Source organism: Grampus griseus (assembly GCF_964374135.1).
Source record: "Grampus griseus genome assembly, chromosome: 7".
Classification (NCBI taxonomy): domain Eukaryota; kingdom Metazoa; phylum Chordata; class Mammalia; order Artiodactyla; family Delphinidae; genus Grampus; species Grampus griseus.
The window spans coordinates 72,745,382-72,768,364 of record NC_139001.1 but is presented as its reverse complement, the minus strand read 5'-3'; the positions used below and the strand labels follow the sequence as shown (position 1 = coordinate 72,768,364).

Here is a 22,983-nt window from a genome sequence, read left to right as displayed (position 1 = left end):
GCAGCTTAATAACAAAAGAACAAACAACCCAATCCAAAAATGGGCAGAAGACCTAAATAGACATTTCTCCAAAGAAGATATACAGAGTGCCAACAAACACATGAAAGAATGCTCAACATCACTAATCATTAGAGAAATGCAAATCAAAACTACAATGAGATATCATCTCACACCAGTCAGAATGGCCATCATCAAAAAATCTAGAAACAATAAATGCTGGAGAGGGTGTGGAGAAAAGGGAACCCTCTTACACTGTTGGTGGGAATGTAAATTGATACAGCCACTGTGGAGAACAGTATGGAGGTTCCTTAAAAAGCTACAAATAGAACTATCATATGACCCAGCAATCCCACTACTGGGCATATACCCTGAGAAAACCATAATTCAAAAAGAGTCATGTACCAAAATGTTCATTGCAGCTCTATTTACAATAGCCCAGAGATGGAAACAACCTAAGTGTCCATCATCGGATGAATGGATAAAGAAGATGTGGCACATATATACAATGGAGTATTACTTAGCCATAAAAAGAGACGAAATTGAGCTATTTGTAATGAGGTGGATAGACCTAGAGTCTGTCATACAGAGTGAAGTAAGTCAGAAAGAGAGAGACAAATACCGTATGCTAACACATATATATGGAATTTAAGAAAAAAAAATGTCATGAAAAACCTAGGGGTGAAACAGGAATAAAGACACAGACTTACTAGAGAATGGACTTGAGGCTATGGGGAGGGGGAAGGGTAAACGGTGACAAAGCAATAAAGAGGCATGGACATGTATACACTACCAAACGTAAAATAGATAGCTAGTGGGAAGCAGCCGCATAGCACAGGGAGATCAGCTCGGTGCTGTGTGACCGCCTGGAGGGGTGGGATAGGGAGGGTGGGAGGGAGGGTGACGCAAGCGGGAAGAGATATGGGAACATATGTATATATATATAACTGATTCATTTTGTTGTGAAGCTGAAACTAACATACCATTGTAAAGCAATTATGCTCCAATAAAGATGTTAAAAAAAAAAAAAAAAAAAAAAGAGCAGAAAGAGAGGCCTCTCCTCAGTTTTGATTTTTTTTTTTTTTTAATTGCCTTGCCTCTCCTGTGATGACCGTCTTCTAACCTAGCTGGGAAAGGTTGGATGTAGTTAGGAGGTGGTGACACAGGGCTTTGTAACTACCTAATTCCAGACCTTCCCTCATGAAGGGGGAGAATACCTGCTGACAGAGTGAGAGCACAGCATATGCAGAACGACTTAACACTACTTCCCTGCTTCCCGCAGCTGCCCTGTGAGCTGGGGCGGCCGCCGTATCCAAGAGTCATAGTTTCAACACTTCAGACAAAGAGGCACAGACTCCTTGGAACAGATGCTGGCCTGTGGGCGCTAACCTGGCTGTGGATCGTCTCTGGGGTATCTCTACTTTCTCACAAGGAAGTGGGGTTCAGAGATTTAAGCAATTTGCCTGTGATCACACATCTTAGGTAGCGGAGGCAAGATTTTGAACCCAGTGGGTGTCACTGGAGCCTGTACCCTAAACACGCCCTAGCGCTTCCTGCAATGTAGAGCAGTCATAAATGTCCTTAAACAACCAAAAAAAAAACATCCCAAACTAAAAAAAAAAAAAAAAAAAAAAATTAAAATAAATAAATAAATAAATAAACAAATAGGACCTAATGAAACTTAAAAGCTTTTGCACAGCAATGGAAACCATAAACAAGACAAAAAGACAACCCTCAGAATGGGAGAAAATATTTGCAAACAAATCAACGGACAAAGGATTAATCTCCAAAATATATAAACAGCTCATGCAGCTCAATATTAAAGAAACCCAATTCAAAAATGGGCAGAAGACATAAATAGACATTTCTCCAAAGAAGACATACAGATAGCCAAGAAGCACATGAAAAGCTGCTCAACACCACTAATTATTAGAGAAATGCAAATCAAAACTACAATGAGGTATCACGTCACACCAGTCAAAATGGCCATCATCAGAAAATCTACAAACATCAAATGCTGGAGAGGGTGTGGAGAAAAGGGAACCCTCTTGCACTGTTGGTGGGAATGTAAATTGATACAGCCACTATGGAGAAAAGTATGGAGGTTCCTTAAAAAACTAAAAATAGAATCACCATATGATCCAGCAATCCCACTACTGGGTATATATCCAGAGAAAACCATAATTCAAAAAGACACATACACCCCAATGTTCACTGCAGCACTATTTACAATAGCCAGGTCATGGAAGCAACCTAAATGCCCATCGACAGATGAATGGATAAAGAAGATGTGGTGTATATATATATATATATATATATATATATATATATATATATATATATATATATACACAATGGAATATTACTCACCCATAAAAAGGAACTAAATTGAGTCATTTGTTGAGATGTGGATGGATCTAGAGACTGTCATACAGAGTGAAGTAAGTCAGAATGAGAAAAACAAATATCGTATATTAACGCATGTATGTGGAACGTAGAAAAATGGTACAGATGAACCGGTTTGCAGAGCAGAAGTTGAGACACAAATATACAGAACAAACGTATGGACACCAAGGTGGGAAAACCGTGGTGGGGTGGGGATGGTGGTGTGCTGAACTGGGCGATTGGGATTGGCATGTATACACTGATGTGTATAAAATTGATGACTAATATGAACCTGCAGTATAAACAAACAAACAAACAAACTAAAAACAATACTAAACTTTCTTTGGGTTATTTGTATGGAAATATGTTAATATAAATGTTTCAGACATTGCATGAAATTTCTAAAAATCTTGTATGTTCTGGTATAATGTTATGAGTCATAATTCTAGTTATTACTTTAAAATGTATATCTCAGGAATAACTAAATTTCTTTGTCAATTGCATTATTATGAACTTTCATCAAATCTTTAACCATGGTCATTTTAAGTCTTTTGTCATTTACAGACAGTTCTGGGTGTACTCTGATGCTTTTGCAAAAATGTTCCTATAAAAGGGTTTCATCTTCAAGGAATCATGGAAAAGACTCTGACAAGTACACGTTTCTGGTAACTGACTATACTGCTGAACTGAATGACTAAGCATTTTCAGAACTCTAATGGAAAACTGATGAATTCATAAAAGCGCTAACAAAAGATCAAGATAAAAAAAATTAATTACATGGGACTGAGTGAAGTGATGAGGATGATTAAAATTTTTGTGACTTTTTGTTTGAATTAAAAAAAAAAGAACAGAAAAAAAAAAGAGTAGGAAATCTTGCCTCTCTGTAATATATATCGTGAAAGGTCTGCATAAATACTTATAAAAAATTCTGTATTTAGAAACCTATTCAAAATAGGTCTTCTTGGGCTTCTTAGAAGTGTCAATAAACTCATATGATGCACTTCCAAAAACAAAAAATTGCAATAATGTTTTGCAAAGTGACTATCAGTTTGCAGTCCCACCAGGAATGTATGAGAATTCAAGTTGTTCCACATTTTTGGCAATATTTGGTATGGTCAGATTTTTTATTTTAGACTAATAGGTATATACTTATATCCCATGATGGTTTTAATTTTCTTTTCTCTAATGACTAATAATATTGAGAATACTTTCATGTCTTATTTGCCATATAACTTGTTTTGTGATTTTTCTAATATTTTACTTTTTAATTGAGTTGTTTGTTTACTTATCATTAAGTAAACAAAACACTTTGTAAATCCTGATAATTCTTTATAAATTCAAATACAAGTCCTTCATCAGATATGTGATTTGCAAATATCTTCTCCTACTGGAAGGCCTGCCTTTTTTATTGTCTTCACAGTATCTTTCTATGAGCAGGAATTCTTAATTTTGAGAAAGTCCAAATGGTCATTTTTTTTTTCTTTTAGGGGTAGTGCTTTTAGTGTCGTGTTTAAGAAATCTTTGTCCAACCCAAGGTCGTAAAGATTTTCTCCTATGTTGTCTTTCCCTGTGTTTTGTAGTTTTCAGTTTTACACTTAGGTCAGTGATCCATTTTGAGTTAATTTTTGTATAGGTCACAAGGTATGTATCAAGATTCATTTATTTTTGCATCTGAATATTCAATGGTTCCCACACCATTTGTACATAAAACTACCCTTTCTCCACAAAACTGACTTTGTATCTTTGTTTAAAATCAATTGACCATGGATGTGTGGGCCTATTTCTGGATTCTCTATTCTGTTAATTGAGGCACACATTTTTTTTAGTAGATATGTATTCATTTTTAATAAAATTTTTTTAAAATACTGGCTTTCTGACTCCAAGTTGTGGCCTCCTCTCTTAAATTACCCAGTCCTTGAAATTATGATTTCCTGAAGTTATACTGAACAAAGTTACTGTAAAATACAAATATCCCATACAAAGTATGTCACATGAAGTATCCTCATTTGCAAGACATCTTGTGAATTGTTATGACTTGCCACTGAAACATAAGGCTCTTGTTGCAAAGAACATTAAAAAGTACAGTCTCTTTTAGACTTTATAAATAGACCCCAATGCTGACAAATATGTTTTTTAAAACTAAGACATTTTAAGAGTAGGGCTACTTTGAATATATTATTTGGAACAAATACATAGATTCATCAAGTCCCTAAGCCCTGTGCAATTTCAATTAGCTACCTGCCAAGAGCCATAGATAACATAATATAGCTGTATAGAGAAAATGCCATCTGCCTCTGTGAGCAAAAATCACTCTAGTATCAATGCCTATGATTCCTCAAAGCTCTCTTGATTCCGCTGATACTATATCTAAGGTTAACCACAGAGAACTTCTCTGTGAATGTCTCCAACTGCAGAGACTATAGGGCCCCTGGGTCCATCCAGCACTGTACGAGATTCATTGATAACACTGATTGTGTGGATCGTGCATGGCACAGTTAACCACACCGAGATATTCATGAACAAATGTTCTAAATTGGCAGAAACCACTGAATCCTTGCCAGTTCCTGTGGTAAACTAAATATCCAAGTTTTTCTAACTGCATTTTTTTTCTTTTTTGATCCAGGAAACATATAATGTGAGGATCATTAATTCCCAAGAAGAAACTTGCATTATCTCTCATAACCAAAGAAAACACCCCTGAGATGATGCCAGAAATATAAATAGAAGTAAATAACACTGTGGACATTGAAAGATTGTTATCGTGTGGTAAAAGCAACCTTTCCCCTGCATCTAGTCCTTCAGGCCATGTGACTGATGGGTAAGTTTTTTGTGGTTACCTCTCCCTTTGAGGTGATCCTATATAGGGTACCATGTGCCTAGAGCATCAGTTCCAGCTTGACCAGGTAAGTGATGGGCCATTATTGGTTCCAACTCCTGCTCATCTTAACCTGCAGTCAGCACACAGGCAAGTTAGAATAGCCCAGCAAGACCCAGACATCATCTGTGTCAATTTATTAGTTGTGCAAAAGAGAATCCACCCTAGTTAAAGAAGGAAAGAATTAAAGGGCTTTAGAAAGTTCACAGTCTTTGGAAGGGTCTGAGAAGCAAGCTCTAGACTAAGTTTCCAGGAATAACATCTAGAACCACACATCACAGAGCTGGTCTGGCAAAGGTCATACTGGCTCTGGCACAATCAGGAAGTTGCTGCCATCATCACTGACCCCAGAACATGCTGTATTTGCTTGGGATCACACCAGCAAGATGGCTCTCCATGCCATATCTGTCTCTTCATATAACTGTGTTTCTCTTTACCTTTCATTTCAGTAGTTTCATTATATGTGCCTCGGAATACTTTTCTTTGTATTTATCCATCTTAGGAGTTTGCTGAGTTTCTTGAAAATATAGATTAATGTCATTCATCAAATTTGGTAAGCTCTTGTATGTTATTTCTTCAATACTGTCTCTATCTCATTCTCTCTCTCTCCTCTTTCTGGGACTTCAATTACCTGTATATTAAACCTTTTTACTATGTTCCATATCTCTCTTATGTTCTCTATTCTGCTTTCATTTTATTATTTTTCTCTTCATGTACTTCATTTTGAAGATCGTCTATTGATCTACAAGTTCATTAATTCTACCTTCTCATAATGTCTAGTCTGCTCTTAAGGCTCATCCAACGAGTTCTTAAATTCAGGTATTATATTTTACATTTCTAGAATGTCCATTTGATTCATTTTTACATATTCTAATTCTCTACTGAAATATTCCATATTTTCATCCATTTTTTCATCTTTTCTTCCATTTTCTTTAACACATTTGTCATAATTATTTTGTAGTTCTTACCTTTTAACTGCAATATCTAGTTCATTTCTGAGACAGTTTTATTCCTTTATAATCAGTCACTTTTTCCTGTTTCTTTGAATGTTTGGTAATTTTTATCTGGGGCTGAACATTGTGAAGGATATATCCTAGAGGCTCTAAGTTATATTATTTTTCTCTAAACAGTGTTGAGTCTTTAGTCTGGAAGGTAGTTAAATTGCCACAAAATCTCCTGGATTGTGTTGATGATTTATTTTTACTTTTTTTATGGTAGGTCTGTTTCAGTTTTGTCCATAATCCTCGAGTGCAGCCCATACCCTTAAGGCATGACCTTCCTGGAGTTTCAGCTGAACGTCTAGAATGTTCACCAGGATTTCTCCACATAAGCTGGGCTAGGACTCAAATATCTACACCTCCCCAAAACTGTGTGACCTCTGAAATTTCTATTCAGTTATCAGCCTACCAGTAGTTTTTCTCTCTTGGCCTTTTGGCATCTCATTCTCTGCATTCAGAGCTTATAATTTGGCAAAGGACCCATGAGATATTTTTGTAGGCATTTTGGAGGCTCTTTATCTGCTGTACCTTCATCTCTGGTACCCTATTCTCCAAATCTCAGGTGCCTTTGTAGGCCAAACTCCAATATCTGCTTCCTTCACCTATCAAGATTATAATTTTCTGCTTGGGTTATTTCTCTCTCCACCTTATATTAAAAGATGATGTCAGGGGAATTTCCTGGCAGTCCAGTGGTTAGGACTCCACGCTTTCACTGCCGAGGGCCCAGGTTCAATCCCTGATTGGGGAACTAAGATCCTGAAAGCCGTGTAGCATGGGGGAAAAAAAAGAAAAAAGAAAAAACACAGGATGTCAGGAAGAAATTCTGAGCAAATATAGGGCTCACCTTCAAAGTTTTATTTCAAGGATCTTTCTTATCCAGGCACTGGCTGTCCAATGCCTGCAAACATTTTTTAAAATAATATTTTGTTCATGTTTTATAGTTGTTTATGGTGGTATCGGTTATTATCACTGGAATTGGAACTCAAAAACTACATTTTAAATTAAAGTACCATACACCATCTGATTTGTAAAACCGAAGTCTAAGTCTATTCTCCAGAAGCAAAGGAGGCTGAAATCTGTGGAGAAGGGAGATTATGGGAGGAGTTGATGCCATGAAAAATGATCAAAGTGTGGAAAGGGTGTTCAAATGCTATTTATTCAAAAAGGTGTCTTCTACCCCATCATTATCTGACTTCCCTAACTACTATGGCTTCTTGGTTAGGATGTTCATTAGCTAGAGATGGGGGAAAAGGGCACAAAAACAAGATGAAGTCAAGAAGAAAACTAAGTGCCTGGTAACATGATTCATGCCCAAAATATACCTCAGTTTTATAGATTATCAGGTTTTCTTTTTAAAGTCACATGTGACTCTGAAGCGTATTCAGTGTTGACAATTAAGACTTGTACTTCATTTCTTAATGACTTTGCACATCCACATACTTGTTTCTACAGCAAGATTCCCTCATAAATAAGGTAAAAAGAAGGTAGTGAAAATAGTACTATCTCAAGAGGTTATTAAGAAGAAGAGAAAAAAATGCCTAAGCCTTATTACATACTTCGACAAAAGTTACTTAGCACCAAATGTGTTCCAATCACTGAAAAATCTGATGCGGGGGAGGTGTTGGAGGGCTAGAGGAGTTGGAGGGGGTGTATGTTATACCAGGATGAATAAGATGGGGTTCCTGCTTGCAGTTGTATAGGGGACATAGATTTTTCAGTGTGAGAGGTCCACTAGGATCAGGAAGGAAAAGTGTTGACTGGATTAGGTAATATGGAGGCCACTGGTCACTTTGGAGAGAGGAGAGGATTTTGGTGGAGTGGAGAGGTCACAAGTCCTGGAGAAAAATATAATCTAGATTATTCTTTCAAAAGGTTGATTTCAAATGAAAGGGTAGAGAATAGGGACTGCCCAGGTCCTAGAGGATGACTGAGAGAAATACCCCACAGAGTAAAAATAAAGAAAAAAATAAGGAAAGGGGATAATCAGTAGAACCCAATTTCTAAAGTGGTTAGATGGGTCAGAGTCCCAAACATCAGAGGGAAGGACTGGATGTCATTGTGTAGAAGACATCACATCCTCCATTGGGAGGGAAGCAGGGGACTAGCAGGAGACAGACACAGGGTGGGCAAGGCAGGAATTAAGGGTCGATTTCATACCTCCATGACTTCATTTTATTGATAAAGTAGCAAGTGGGTTGTCTCCTGGGAGTCTGGTGGGGAGGGTGTATGGTGTTAGGTAAGAGTCTTGTAAGGACAGGTGATCCTTTGAAACAGTGATAAGGGGAATAGGAAGAACTGGTGAACAAAGGACAAGACTAAGGATTCCCATGCTGACATTTCATTGAGAGTCCGGATAAGATGACTTTTCCTTAGTAGTACTTGGCCACCCAGTATGGACACAGAGAAAGTCAACTGTGAGACAGATCTGGGAATGAGGCTCCCCAGCCATTCTGTAGACAGACGAGGATGTTAAGGAATCAAGCGCACAGCTAACAGAGTGGTCTAGGCTAGTGCCAGGACGGTCTGGGGCTGGTAGTCTAGGAAAATTTAGGGCAACAAAGAGCAGGTTTTGTGGGAGCAGGAGAATAAGATCTCTACTTTCCCACTTTCATCTCAGCCCTCTTGTGAGAGGCCTAAAAGCCTCTACTTGCTACAGCAGCAGTTACTGATGGAAAACCAAAATAAAACAGAGACAGAGAACTCATTATTTCAAAATTCCTTTAACTCTTTTCTTAAAGACACAAATCGTCTAAATCATCCCCCACAAGCCCCTTTAAATTCCAAGACTAAGAACAAAATTATGGTTAAATGTTTAACTAATGTTTATTATAGCTAGCATGTTGGTTTTAGAAAGGTCAAATTTATGACACAATGAAGTAATATTTTTCACATTCTGTGAGTCTATTTTATAGCACATTGGGGCCCACAGTATAATAAATGTCTTCCATTATTTTGTAAGATTCTTGTATGCAAAGCTGTGTAGGGCAGTGATAATACGGAATTTCAAATCAACTGAGCTGGCGTGAACCTTAAGGCGGGTCACTTTATCTTTCAGGACTTCACCCTTCAGACTTGTAAAATGAAGACTAGGGATAAATCTCCAAGTTTCTTTACAGGTTAAAAAAAATGAGCATAATTTAATATTTTTAATTACTACTGAATCGATAGAGTTACCCCTTTTCTTTTATGATATATTTTTGGTCCGAGCTATAATTTACTGAGTCTCAGTCCTTGATCAGGAACACAAACTCCAATGATAACACTGTCTCTATGGAAAATAGAATCCATTTTACCACAATTTACTTTATGTTCCAATTTCTCCACTCTCTGCCCACATTTACTCTTTGGAGGCTGCAACTCCAAAAGTTCAGAGATAGTTGTTCACCATATTGTGACCATGTGTCTCTGTGGAGACTCCATATTATGTTGTCTCCACTGACCCCAGCTCCTGATTTCATGGGTGAATGCTCTACAGCACCCTTGCACATTTTAACTTGGATTTGTCATTGAGGGTAATATCAGAAAATGCCTATAAAGCATCTATTCGAATGCCTGAGATGTTGGGGGCTCTCCACAGAATACGCCTGATACGTTGGGCAGCATGATGTATGGGAAATAATCAAAACACTGCCTTATTTTTGTCCCCCATTCAGATGTTTCTCCTGTCACTAGATGAAAACTAAGCAGAACCCATGGCTCACTCTTGGGTTACAGAGGGTCCCACAGTCACTTTAAGTCACAAAATACAGTCTTGATTCAAAATTAAATTGTCTAGTTCTAAGAGATTAAGCAACTCTTCCCTCTTTATTCAGAAGATAACATTTCCTTTCATTCCCTACATGCTTAGGCCATCAGAGTCCAGGAGTGGGAGGGAAAAGGGGAGGAGAGGTAAAGGGGAGAAGCAGAGTTCTCATTGGACTCGTGACTGACGCTGTCCCCAGTAAACCCGGCAGGTGCTTAATGCTGACTCTTGCCCTCCTATCAGTTTTCTTGTCTGGACTGTTCCTGGAAAATTCCCCATACACATTTTCCTTTAGCTAATTCTCTTCCACCTTCAGGTTACCATTTATTGCTGTTCCACCTCACTGTTTTGGGTGGAGCCCAAACCTCTGGCAAGAGCTTTGCTGGGCAGGAAAATCTCAGACCTTTGAAAATGACCCCATGCCACTATCCAATGATTTCTTAAATAGAGCACATAAAAGACTGATAAATAGTATTTCATTAGGACCTTCCAGAAAGCAGGAAAATGTTGCTCCAACTTTAACCACAAGAAAAAGCTGAATAGCCTACAACATCAAAACTTTTCTTGAACCCATCGGAGAAGAGGTCATGGGGCAATAAACTAGCCTGAGATTTAAAGAAAGGTAGATGTCTTACCTTTCTGGTAAGACAGACTGGCTTACCTGAGGCAGAGCCCCTGGAAAAGACAAGGCCATCCTAGAAGGGATAAGAAGATTGCAGGTAAAACTGTGATGATCCCATAGTTACACTTTAACAATTGCTGCTGTGGCAGAGTGTTAGCTTCTGTATAAAACCCATGGAAGCTACAGACGTAAGGGGAATTTACACCCCTTCACAGGCTTTTCTCTACAAACCTCACAGAATGCTCCTAAGAAAGATGGAGGTCAGGGTAAGCGAGCAGAGGAAGTTCCCTATGGGTGTGCAAATCAGCGAGAGAGGAACAAAACCCTACTGAACAAAAGGCGCTGTGGGTGGGGAGGGATGCAGAGCAGCAAACTCACCAGGGCGCAAGTATAGACCCTTTACAGCTGGGGAAAGGGAACAAAGAAATCTTCCTCTCCTGGGGAAGAAGCAGCAAGCTCTCTCCCTCACAGGAACAAGCAAGACCAGAGGCGAGTCTGGAGTTCATCTGCCCTGGGGAGGAGGGCACAGCTACTGAGTAGGTCCTGGCCCCAAGACCCAGGGACATAGGTCCTGCCCAAGACTGAGGCTGAACCAAGAAAGCAGAATGCCTCTTCCCCAGCCAGGCTAGCAAGGGGCTAGTAAGAACCTACTGCAGCAGAAGGTGCAAGAGGAGCAAGTCTCTCTCTTGGGCTCAGGTTCACAGGGAAAGCCTGAAGCCTACTCCTACCATAAGCAAAGTACCACTAATTGCCAAAAACTGAAGACAACTGGTGAATGGATAAACTGTGATAAACCCATATCATGGAATACTACACAGCAATTAAAAACGACGAAACTATTGACATACACAATAACGTGGCTGGATTTCAAAGGCATTATGCTAAGGGAAAAAAGCCAGACTCAAAAAAGTGCATACTATAATGGTTACATTTATATGACATTTTAGAATAGGCAAACTATAGGGACAGAGATCAGTAGTTGCCAAAGGCTGAAGGTGGGTGAGGTGTTGACTACAAAGAGGCATGAAGGATGGCTGACAGTGATGGAACAGTTCTACATCCTGACTGCAGGGGAGGTTACGTGTCAGGCATTTGTCAAAACTCAGAACTGTACACTAAAAAGGGTGATTTGTACAGTATATAACTTATACCTCAAAGACATTTAAAATTAAAAAAAACAGAATTTCATTAAAATTAAGAAGGTTTGTTTATGAAAAAACAATGTTAAGAGTGTGAAGAGACAAGTTACAGATTGGGAGAAAAAAATAGAACCTGCATACAGAATATATAAAGAACATACAAATGAGTAAGAAAAAAAGGCAGGCGATGGAATAGAAAAATGGGCAAAGGACCTAAGTGGCCATTTCACAAAAGAGAATATTCAAATGGCCAATATGCATAAGAAAAGCTGCTCAATATCTTTATTCTAAATGCAAATGAAAATCATAATGAGGTGCCACTACACATCCATCAGATTAGCTGAAGTGAAAGATTGGCAACATCAATGTTGGTGAGGATGTGGAGCAACTGAAAGTGGCTGCAAATTTATATAACCACTTTGGAAAACTATTTGGCAGTCTTTACTAAAGTGAAACACCCATGAGCCTTATGATGCAGCGATTCCACTCCTAGGTACTTATCCAAGAGATATGAGGGCCTATGACCACCATAAGACATGTTCAAGAATGTTCATAGCACCATTATCATAACAGCAAAAACCTGAAAGCAACACAAATTCCCATCAATAGGAGAACATACAAATAAATTGTGGTACATGTATATTATGTAGGAAGTACTACCCAGCTATAAAAAAGAACAAATAATTGCAACATGCAACAAGGACGAAACTCACAGATATGATGAGTGAAATAAGTGTAAAAGAGTATATACTGTATGATTCAATTCATATGAAATTCACCAATAAGCAAAACTAACCTATGGTGATGAATTCAGAAATAATGGTCATGAATGGGGCCAGTATATACTGAGAAAAGGCATGAGAGAGTCTTCTGAGCGGTTCTATACCTTGACCCTGATGGTATTTCTATGGGCAGCATATATTTATAAAACTTTATTCAATAGCACACTTAGGTTCTGTGTGCTCTACTGCATGTATGTTTACCTCAAGGTAATACAATAAAAAGAAAATATCACCTACAGCATAGTTTAAGGGCTAATGATAATGTGTGCAAAATGAGTATAACCAGACTAGGAGTACATAAGGACTTGTCGTGGCCCCTGACTACCCTCCACCTTTTTTTTTTTAGAGTCACTGAGTGTTCCTAATCAGTCACAGATGGAGAAGAAACACACATTAGCTCTGTAGCCCATGGTAGATAGGGCTTGATGCAGCTTCTATTGCTTTTAGGTCCTAAACTTATGCAATGTCAAAAGAAATATATTTTTGTTTAAAAAAATGCAGGGATTTCCCTGGTGGTGCAGTGGTTAAGACTCTGCGCTCCCAATGCAGGGGGCCCGGATTCAATCCCTGGTCAGGGAACTAGATCCCACATGCATGCCGCAACTAAGGAGCCCGCCTGCCACAACTAAGACCTGGCACAACCAAATAAATAAATATTAAAAAAAGAAAAAAATGCAGAGCAGACATTTTTCCTCTAATGTTTTAAAATAGAGACATTTGTTTCTATATGCTATTAACTGCTATAATATAACATCTACCAGCTTATTTTTTCTATCAAGAGAATATAATTTCTTGTTGCACCATCATCATCCTACCATGTCATTTATCAGTAAATTAATATTTGGGCACTGTATGTATGCTGTAACTCAATACAACTGTGTGTGTGCGTATGCCACATGTATCTTTATTTCTCAACCACAAACAAGCAGTTGGCATTATACTGCAGTTACAGAACTACTAAGTTTCAGAGAGCTGGCTAAGGTCACCAACTCCAGGTTCAACAGTTTCATGGGTAATAATATTGTTGGCAATTTTGTGAGGTCCGACCAGTCCCCTGCTCGGGGAATTAGTTAGCTCCCAGGTCCTGTCTCAGCTTCTCCAGTTTGTATGGTTCAGACCATTCTACTCTTTAAGTATAAGGCGGATTGCCAAATCACAACTCCCAGGCATCCTGCAAAATAAGCAGGTCACCTTAGGGGCAACCTTTACCCACTCAAAAATTCACCTCACATTAGCAGTAAGGATTTGGCACCACCCCAAATCATTATTTTCCTTACTCATAAGTTTAAGGCATGATACAATTCATGTTTGGTGGCCCTTCCAACGCTCCTAGAGAGGCCATATTCACATGGGGCCTCCAGGACTCATGCACCCGTGACCAGGCACAGCAGCCACTCTTGTTTTCAGTTCTGCCACTAACGTAATTCCTCTATATTTCCCTGCGAGTGTCAGACACCAGTGCTCAAGCCTCCAACTACAGGGGTTACACACTCAACTCTCCAAGTCATCCTGGAGGCCCCTCGCTGGGTCTGAGCAGGAGGAAAACCCTGTCTGCTCCCCCTCTCACTCTGCTGAGTGCTCACACACAGCCCATCAAGCTCTCCTCAATGTTTCTCTTCACAAATCCTCCCTCCTCTTCATAATTTGACCCTTTTTTTAAAAAACATCTTTAATGTGAATGAGAGGTCCATGAGTCTGGAGCAGCGCCAGACATTTACTTTATAATTACATTCTGCATTTTCATCCAGCACCTCACTCTGATGTACAGCATTTGTGGTTGGTATTGGACATCCTCAATCAAAACTTCAATACTCACCTCCTGTTATAGTAACTTCAGGTTGAACCATATGAAATTGTTGATTGTTCACAATTTTTGATCTAAAAGAATTTCAATTTCATATGGTTTGAACTAACAATTGTATTCAAAATAGGCTTTCTAGAGAAATGGGACTTTAGGTTGGAATTGAACTAAAGGGAAAAGTGAATTCTTAAGTGAATCCCCAGGCAAATACTAAAGCACCTTCTGCAAAGCGTCTCACCTTGGCTTTCAGATCAGCACACACTTCCTGTTGCTTTTTCCTATCCTTAACCAACATGTTTTCCATTTCATGAGTTGCACAGGCCTCGGCCACTGTCAGCACAGCCTTCTGTATAAAGTCTCTCCTATTCTTACTCCAACTTGCTATCAGGATCTTTCGCTGCTCCTTAGCAAAGCGATATTGGTCACAATATTTTTCATGTTCGACCTGAAAAGGTAACAGGTGGTAAACGCTTATGAAACTGAGCCTACGCTTTATGTCATTGTTACAAAAGTGAATAAAATGAATTATAACCAATGATTTTGAAAAATAAGGGACAAACATCTTAATAGTAAATACAACAACCAGGACCAAGTACCAGTCCCAGAGTTCTGAGCCCATGGCTAACTGGTGACTGAGGACCAGTCATTAAATGTTTTTAAGTTTTATACAGGATGGAGTCAGACCAGACAGCCCTAAAACAACTTCTACCCCTATATAGCAATGAATCTATGAGCAGAAAATATGATTTCCCCTACATATAATTTCAAAAATACTCCATCTTTAAATCAGCTTTGCTGTATTAACAGTGACTCCAGGTGCTTCAGTTAGATATATGCTAATAAACATTAAAAATTGCCACAATGATCCTGAAAACTCAGTTTGCCCTTGATTACTGAAACAATCAGATGTTCAGACATCTAAACTTGAAGTATTTATAGCAATGACAGTAGTCCTTCCCATCCCACACTCCTGAGGGACATGATATTCTTACATAGGTACCAATAGTTCCTGCTGCCAGTGAATCCCAACCCTGGGAGATTTGAGTCTTGAGGGAAAGAACAGGACGGGAGATAGCCTGAGTAGTTCGAAAAATCTCTGTAGGTGATTCTGAAATACTTATATAGAGGTGTGTCTCCTGCAATTGAGAGTCAGTGCTCTAAATAATTCTTTATTTTGCCAGTATAGACCACATCTCTGAATTTGATACATTACTTAACCCCTAAGCGATGTGAGAAAAGAAGCTAGCGAGCAGCATAAGGTTGGTCCTACCTAAAAAAAATAACTTAGGTATGGTTAATTAAGTACATAATGAAACGGGCTATGGCTTCACTGAAACCAAATATCAGCTTCTAAATTCTGTTTGGTAAACTTCTTAGCTTTATTCCCCTAAGCCAAGAATATGCTTAAAACTTGGCAAACATTAAGGAAGTATACACCATGCAGAAATGCATACTAATTATCCCAATGTAAGAAGTAAATGCAAAAATCTTTATCATATTAATAGTAGGCAAATATAAAAATCTACACAGTTAAAAATGACAGCTGGTCACAGAAGCAAACAGAATCTATAGGGAATAAAAAGAAAGATCTAATTTAGTAAATTAAGAGTTTTGTAAAATCCAGAATGAATTATTATATAACATGTTTTTTACACAACAAGGATTTGCTATAAAATAAAGGTCAGAATTAAAACAAATAATTGGGTGGGGGTTGGTGGGTGGGAAAGGATAAGAGAGGTTGGTCATACTAGTTGTGTGGCCTTTGCCTCAGTTTCTTCACCTGAAAAGTAAGGATAACTATAGTACTTCTCTCATCCACTGTTATGTGCATTACAGGAGTTTACACATGACTGAGATAGGATAAATTCTATACACGCTAGTATTGTTACTTGCTTGATTTAAAACAATTACAAAATGCTGGGTATGTGATAATATTTTATAGCATGGCCTATTTAAAAGGTAAGAGTCGGACTTCCCTGCAGGCAACATGGGTTCGAGCCCTGGTCCGGGAAGATTCTACATGCCGTGGAGCAGCTGAGCCCGTGTGCCACAACTGCTGAGCCTGCACTCTGAAGCCCACGAGCCACAACTAGTGAGCCCACGTGCCACAACCACTGAAGCCCACGTGCCTAGAGCCCGTGCTCTGCAACGAGAGGCCACTGCAATGAGAAACCCATGCGCCATAACGAAGAGTAGCCCCAGCTCGACGCAGCTGGAGAAAAGCCTGTGCACAGCAACGAAGACCCAGCGTAGCCAAAAATAAATAAATAAATTTATTTTTTTAAAAAAAGGTAAGAGTCTATGCATGTTTGTTTACATATATGTTTTAAAGTGAGTTACTATGAAATTCACTGGTGACATGGTAACTTCTGTTTCCTTGTCTATGTTACCTTGTCCACTAAAGAATGTAACCATAACTTCCCAGGGAAATTTCAGCCAGGACTCTGAGTTATAAATTTGGGGCATTTGTGTTTAGACCCGTCTAGGGGGATCAAGTGGAGTTGTGGTGGGGATGGTGTAGGTAGGCACCAGCTCCCAAGGCAAGTGTTGGCTTCCCCACGACTAGAAGGACTGAGGTGTGGTAGGCTGTGTGAAGGCAGGAGCAGGCACCCCATTTTCAGGCAAGACTCAGAGATGGCAGAACCTCTGAAATGGGCAGGTGAATGTACAGACACCTGGAGGTCAACACTAGCAGAGCAACCCAGGGGACCATGGTGAAGCTCTCTGTGGCAAGTAAGCCACAGAAGAGTGAATGTGGCCAGAGGGATCTCCCACCTTTTTATGTACCACACTGACCCGAAAAATGGTAGACTTTCAAAATATAACCCTATTATTTTCTAGAGTGCAGAAAAAAAAATCATTTTAGAGCACCATTTAAAGTATATATATATTTTGCTCAATAATTATCAATCATTAAAACAATTTAACTTGCCAGCATATAGGGTCCAGCACTCACCAAATCATGCCTCGATTTGTGAGGAAAATGTCTCTGTAACATGTCCAGATACAGAGTCCTTCTGCCACTGAGATCCCCAGGATACTGATCCACAAGAGCCTGGTAAAACCAGTGGTCTTCATCACTTAATTGGAAGTTTCTGGAAGAAATAAAAATGTCACAACACTTTAAGCAATCATGGAGTTTGAGGGACCTTAAACTGTTTAAGCTGTTAGTGAATGATAATGATTATATTAAATAAAGACTTTTTAAAAAATACATTAGCCAAATTAAATGTCTCCTATAGAAAAAGTTCTAAATTATAACACAATGGGTTCTTTCAATCCTTTATTTGGTCTTGCCATGAGTTTCAGGAATAATTTGAAGAAGTTTAACAATGAGACATAATATTTTTAAAATATTTATTCTATCTTGCCTACAACAATATTTTAAAAATTATGACCAATGAATGAAATAATAAATTATTACCTCTACAGATTAAAAAGGAATTTTGCTAATTCAACAAACTTCCTGTTTCTAGACTGGAGGAAAACACAAATGTAGAGAGTCAAATAAACAATACACAAAGGAAACCAAGGCCTGAGGAAGGCACATATTAAGGTTGACTTTAAAAGTAAGTCTAGGGACTTCCCTTGTGGCACAATGGTTAAGAATCCGCCTGCCAATGCAGGGGACACGGGTTCGAGCCCTGGTCCAGGAAAATCCCACATGCTGTGGAGCAACTAAGCCCACGTACCACCACTACTGAGCCTGCGCTCTAGAGCCCATGAGCCACAACTACTGAGCCCGTGCACCACAACTACTGAAGCCGTGCACCTAGAGCCTGTGCTCCGCGACAAGAGAAGCCACCACAATGAGAAGCCTGTGCACCACAAGGAAGAGTAGCCCCCGCCTCACCACAACTAGACAAAAGCCCACTCGCAGCAACAAAGACACAACGCAGCCAAAAAAAAAAAAAGTAAGTCTAAAATTATCTTTTATTTTACCCGCTCAGCTTCTTGCTTTGTGGAGGTAAGACTAGATATTGGTAGTAAAAAGATAACCAGTGGCATTAAATTTCAGATCACTAAAGAAATCATTTGTAACAGGATCCCTTCAAGTCACCTTCCCAATAACATATCCATCATGCTCCAAAATACCTTTTTTAGTTCAGAACTTTCCGAGGTACTGGCCTGGTTTGTGTATTAGCAAAGCCCTATGCAAAGTAAAAAGGTTACAATATCAGCTTGAACTCTAGACTGAATTAATGTTTCTTTATTATTCTGAGTTTATTTGCATATCATCATTCCTGTTTAATAAGTTGGAATAATCAAATACAGATGCAATCAGAGGGAATATTATTAGCAACAAATATTTCTTTGATCCAAGATGGAGACTTGCTATTGTTTATTTCTATCATTGGCCTTCTACTTTAAAGTTAGTTGTGCAATTTAAAGAATTTTTACAGTATGTCCTCTATGCCCTTGAAAAATATTTGACAATTTAAAACAATAAAAACCTCTTTAAATCAGTGACACTAATGGGAATTCTACCATCCTCATCCAACTTACGCAGTTTCTGTAAAGTATTTCATGATACTGATAAGTAGCAAGAAAGAAACAAAGTTATTTTTCAAAGAAGATAACCTTCTCTAACAGCTCTATAATAGGAAGAAAAAGTGGGCTGGAAGTGTTCCATTAGGAAGAAGCAAACTCTACATTTCTTCTGTATGACATGATAATATATTGCAGAGAAAGAATTTGAGATTTCATTCATTGAACACATTGAGTGTTTGGGGTCTCTCTGAATCAGTTAAGCCAAAGGCTTCTACAAATAAAGCATCTCAAATAGGAGTATTAAGCCTGGAGAAAGGATTGCCTGAGTGGTTTTGGCATTTAAAACACCCTCAAGTCTTCAGGGACAGTATCTCAGGTCCTCTCTCAAGGAACTCATTTCATTCATGATAACATAAATGCATTTTAATAGCAGAGTTAGCCACATTTCTACATGGCAAGCAATCAGAAAAAGGAATAGACCCAGAGTCGATGTCCTCATTAATGCTTTTAAACTGTTTCTGTAATCAAAGGGACCTGAATACAGTTTGAATTTCCATCTTTATTTGATTACAAGGATAGACGTGTAGGGGTGTATGTGCTGGGGAGGAGGAAGCGACAGAATCTAGGTCCAATAAGCTCTCTGTTCTTTTAAATTGTCATTTATCTATATAAAGGATGCTGTTGGTGCCAGGCTAGATCACCTTGATGAGCTAGAATTCCTATCTTCAAAATGCTGGTAATTCACAGATGTACCTTCCTCCTCTGAAGAACTGTCCTGGGCTAGATGGGAACTGCCTCACCCAGGAGGCTATTCTCCCACCACCTTTCAGAGCCAACCTCAACCAACGACTGGCTGACATGGGGCTACAGAAGGCCAGGCCACTTGCCTCAAGATGAGACCAACTCTGTGATGCCATTCGTGCTCCAGAGTTTCACTGTGGGAGCAAATTGTAACCTGTTTCCATTGAGATCTTCTGCCACAGACATCTTCCCCTCCTCCATCCTGCTTCCCTTACCATCCTTCTCCTGAGAGCACTGCCCAACAAATCACATGTTCTTACAATCCCTGTCTCAGATTTGCTTTTACAGAATTGACCTAAGATAATCTATGAGCAACCTTACCCATAACTGTCAAAAATTATTTAAATTCTTTGGCAAATGGAGAGGTACTTCTAAGCTAATTGTTTTGATGATCTCTCATACTGAATTGTGGTGTAAGATTGTGGCTATCCTCAAAGTGCAGATAGCAAACATTTACAAAAATGTTTTTTAAATAAAAGCACACATTAAGCAGTGTGCATTGCTATAAATAAACATAGCAGCAGAAGAATTAGTGGTACTCAGTACATTTTTATACATTGCATGAATGTATTAATTAGGTACCATTTTAGTGACAACATTAAAACCACTTAAACATATGAAGATAATATAACATTAAAACTACATATTTCAAACCAAGTATGATATGAACAATGATCACATCCATTTTGCTCCTATTGATTTTGGAAACCTCACATCTCAACAGCTTTTTCAAATTACCACAATTACACAAATTGTAAGTCATTTTTCTATTAGATGTAGGATAAAAACGAAAAACATGCTTATAAGAAATGATAGGGCTTCCATGGTGGTGCAGTGGTTGAGAATCTGCCTGCCAATGCAGGGGACATGGGTTAAAGCCCTGGTCTGGGAAGATCCCATATGCCGCGGAGCAACTAAGCCCATGCGCCACAACTACTGAGCCTGCGCTCTAGAGCCCACAAGCCACAACTACTGAGCCCACGTGCCACAACTACTGAGGCCCGTGCGCCTAGAAGGCAGTGCTCCTCAACAAGAGAAGCCACTGCAATGAGAAGCCCGCGCACCACAACAAAGAGTAGCCGCTGCTCGCCGTAACTAGAGAGAAGGCTGCACGTAGTAATGAAGACCCAATGCAGCCAAAAATAAAAATAAATAAAATTATATTAAAAAAAACTTTAAAAAAAGAAATGATAATATAAATACTCACAATATTATTATTTTAGAGTACTTATAGCAATTTCCAGAGCTGCTGGCTTAAATTTTGAAGCAAATATTCACATCAGCAACACTATTGGCAGAGTCATGCATCTCCATTAGGATGCTGTCTGTGAGGGAGAAAACTTCCACCACTATATATATATATATATATATATATATATATATATATATATACTGAGTCTTCTGGGTAGTAAAAATCTAAGATGAATATTCAAACATGATAGCCTCTTCACAATAACAAAGTAGCCATTTCCTACTTGGCATCTAAGATAAAATCAAATTTAACGTATCTGAATTTCTAAATTCAAATCTGGACATTTATCTTTTCTAACCTTCATCTTTTCATTGTAGAAAAAAATATCTATATAAAATAGCAAATTATCCTAAAATTTTGTACTTAAAAAAAATATCTTCAGACAAAAGATCTTTGGTAGGTCTCTGCAATTTCCATTTTTCTGTCCATCCAAATTTTCTAATTTAAAATGTTTCAGGAAATTTCAGCCTGCAGGAGGATGAGGTATTTATTGCTCAGTCCTTACCCTCCATCCCCCACTGCCAATTGAGGTCCACCAATATCATTTCATCGTGATTTCCCAGGATATGAGACAAAACAGGTAACTCAGAAAAGGAGGACAACAGGGCTGTGAGAATTCAACGAGACCAAGGCCAACTGTCTCCATAATTCTACCTGTTTGAATCGTTATAAAAATCCTAACCTGACTCACAATCAACTTAACTACCAGTTTTCTTCATAATCGTGTTAAACCACTTCCCGAGGGTTCTGGTTCCGTGACATCAAAAGACATTTAGTGGGGTGGGGGCAGCCAGCCATGGCAAACAGCCCATGTAGGGCAACAGGTACCTTAACAGCAGGGACAAGTCTATGAGACTAAACACTGTGTATTCTAACTGGCTGAACTTGTCTTATATTTTCTCAGAGTGAAGGGGGCTTTCCAGCAAAATGGCAATTAGGGCCTCCTGATGCTAGCCGATGCAGTTACCAGCATCTGATGACTACCTTGACTGGCAAATGGCCATAGTGAATCTCGATTGAAGAAAAGCTCTTGTCTCTTCAAGTGTAATGCTATCAGGGGAGTGAGCCACTGGTGGAATAATGTGGATAATAGATGGTTCTGACACAATCTGCTTGTTTGGCAGCATTGGGTCTGACCCTCTAGAAAATACAACTTGACACCACTTTTCAAAGTTGTCTTTCCAAATCATACCCATCCAAACATTGAATCTAATCAGCCTGGTTCCTGAAACTGTCTCCCCAGCTATTCACCACCCCACCCCAGGCCTATTGTCCAAACACAAATCTTTGATTTTCAGCCTGGTTTACAGAGGGTCCTCTGGCCGCAGACTCATTTCTGACCAACAGAATCGGCTCCTTAGATGTTGTTTGGGTATGTACGTTGTCTTCCAGGAGATCATTCCCATTTAGCAGTCCTCACTCTCCTGGCTCCCCAGGCTCTGCCCAGTTTACCTACTCAGGTGGGAGTTGACAGCCAGAATAAAGTGGGCTCTTAGGAGTATGGTCAAAATCCACTGAATTGGGCTTCCCTGGTGGCGCAGTGGTTGAGAGTCCGCCTGCCGATGCAGGGGACACGGGTTCGTGCTCCGGTCTGGGAAGATCCCACATGCCGCGGAGCGGTTGGGCCCGTGAGCCATGGCCGCTGAGCCTGCGCGTCCGGAGCCTGTGCTCCACAACGGGAGAGGCCACGACAATGAGAGGCCCGCGTACCGCAAAAAAAAAAATCCACTGAATTGAAGAATCAACAACAACAACAAAAGTGGTCCAGAAGATAAAGCCAGAACTTGGACCAGCATCCAAAGCCGCCTTCTTCTGAGGGGTGACAGGAAAGTGAAAATAGGACCCTCCAGAATTTCTTAGAGGAGAGTTTAGGAATGAGAATCTGGTCAGAAGAGGAGGTTAAGTGATTTATTTGGAAGCTGCAATTGTTATTTTCATAACAAGCACTCTGTATCTGCTTTTGTATCTGTTTTTACTTAGATACTGTTTAAAAGTAGTTTGCATGGAAAGCTGAATTTTTTACTTAGAATGTGTATTTTTTGGAGGTGGAGTAGCTGGGATGGTGACAATACACCTAAACCATCTTTTGTGCCTATCT

At 39.2% G+C, this 22,983-nt stretch overlaps 1 protein-coding gene across 1 annotated transcript in view; it reads right to left on the bottom strand.

Moving 5' to 3' along the window:
* The window catches only part of CCDC148 (coiled-coil domain containing 148), a gene marked incomplete at both ends in the record, with an annotated part of 273,810 nt that overhangs the window by 117,616 nt on the left and 133,211 nt on the right, over positions 1 to 22,983 (bottom strand). Inside the window, 2 exon segments of the mRNA XM_082659036.1 lie at positions 14,580 to 14,786; positions 17,298 to 17,436. Of these exon segments, the coding sequence (XP_082515162.1) occupies positions 14,580 to 14,786; positions 17,298 to 17,436 (346 nt within the window).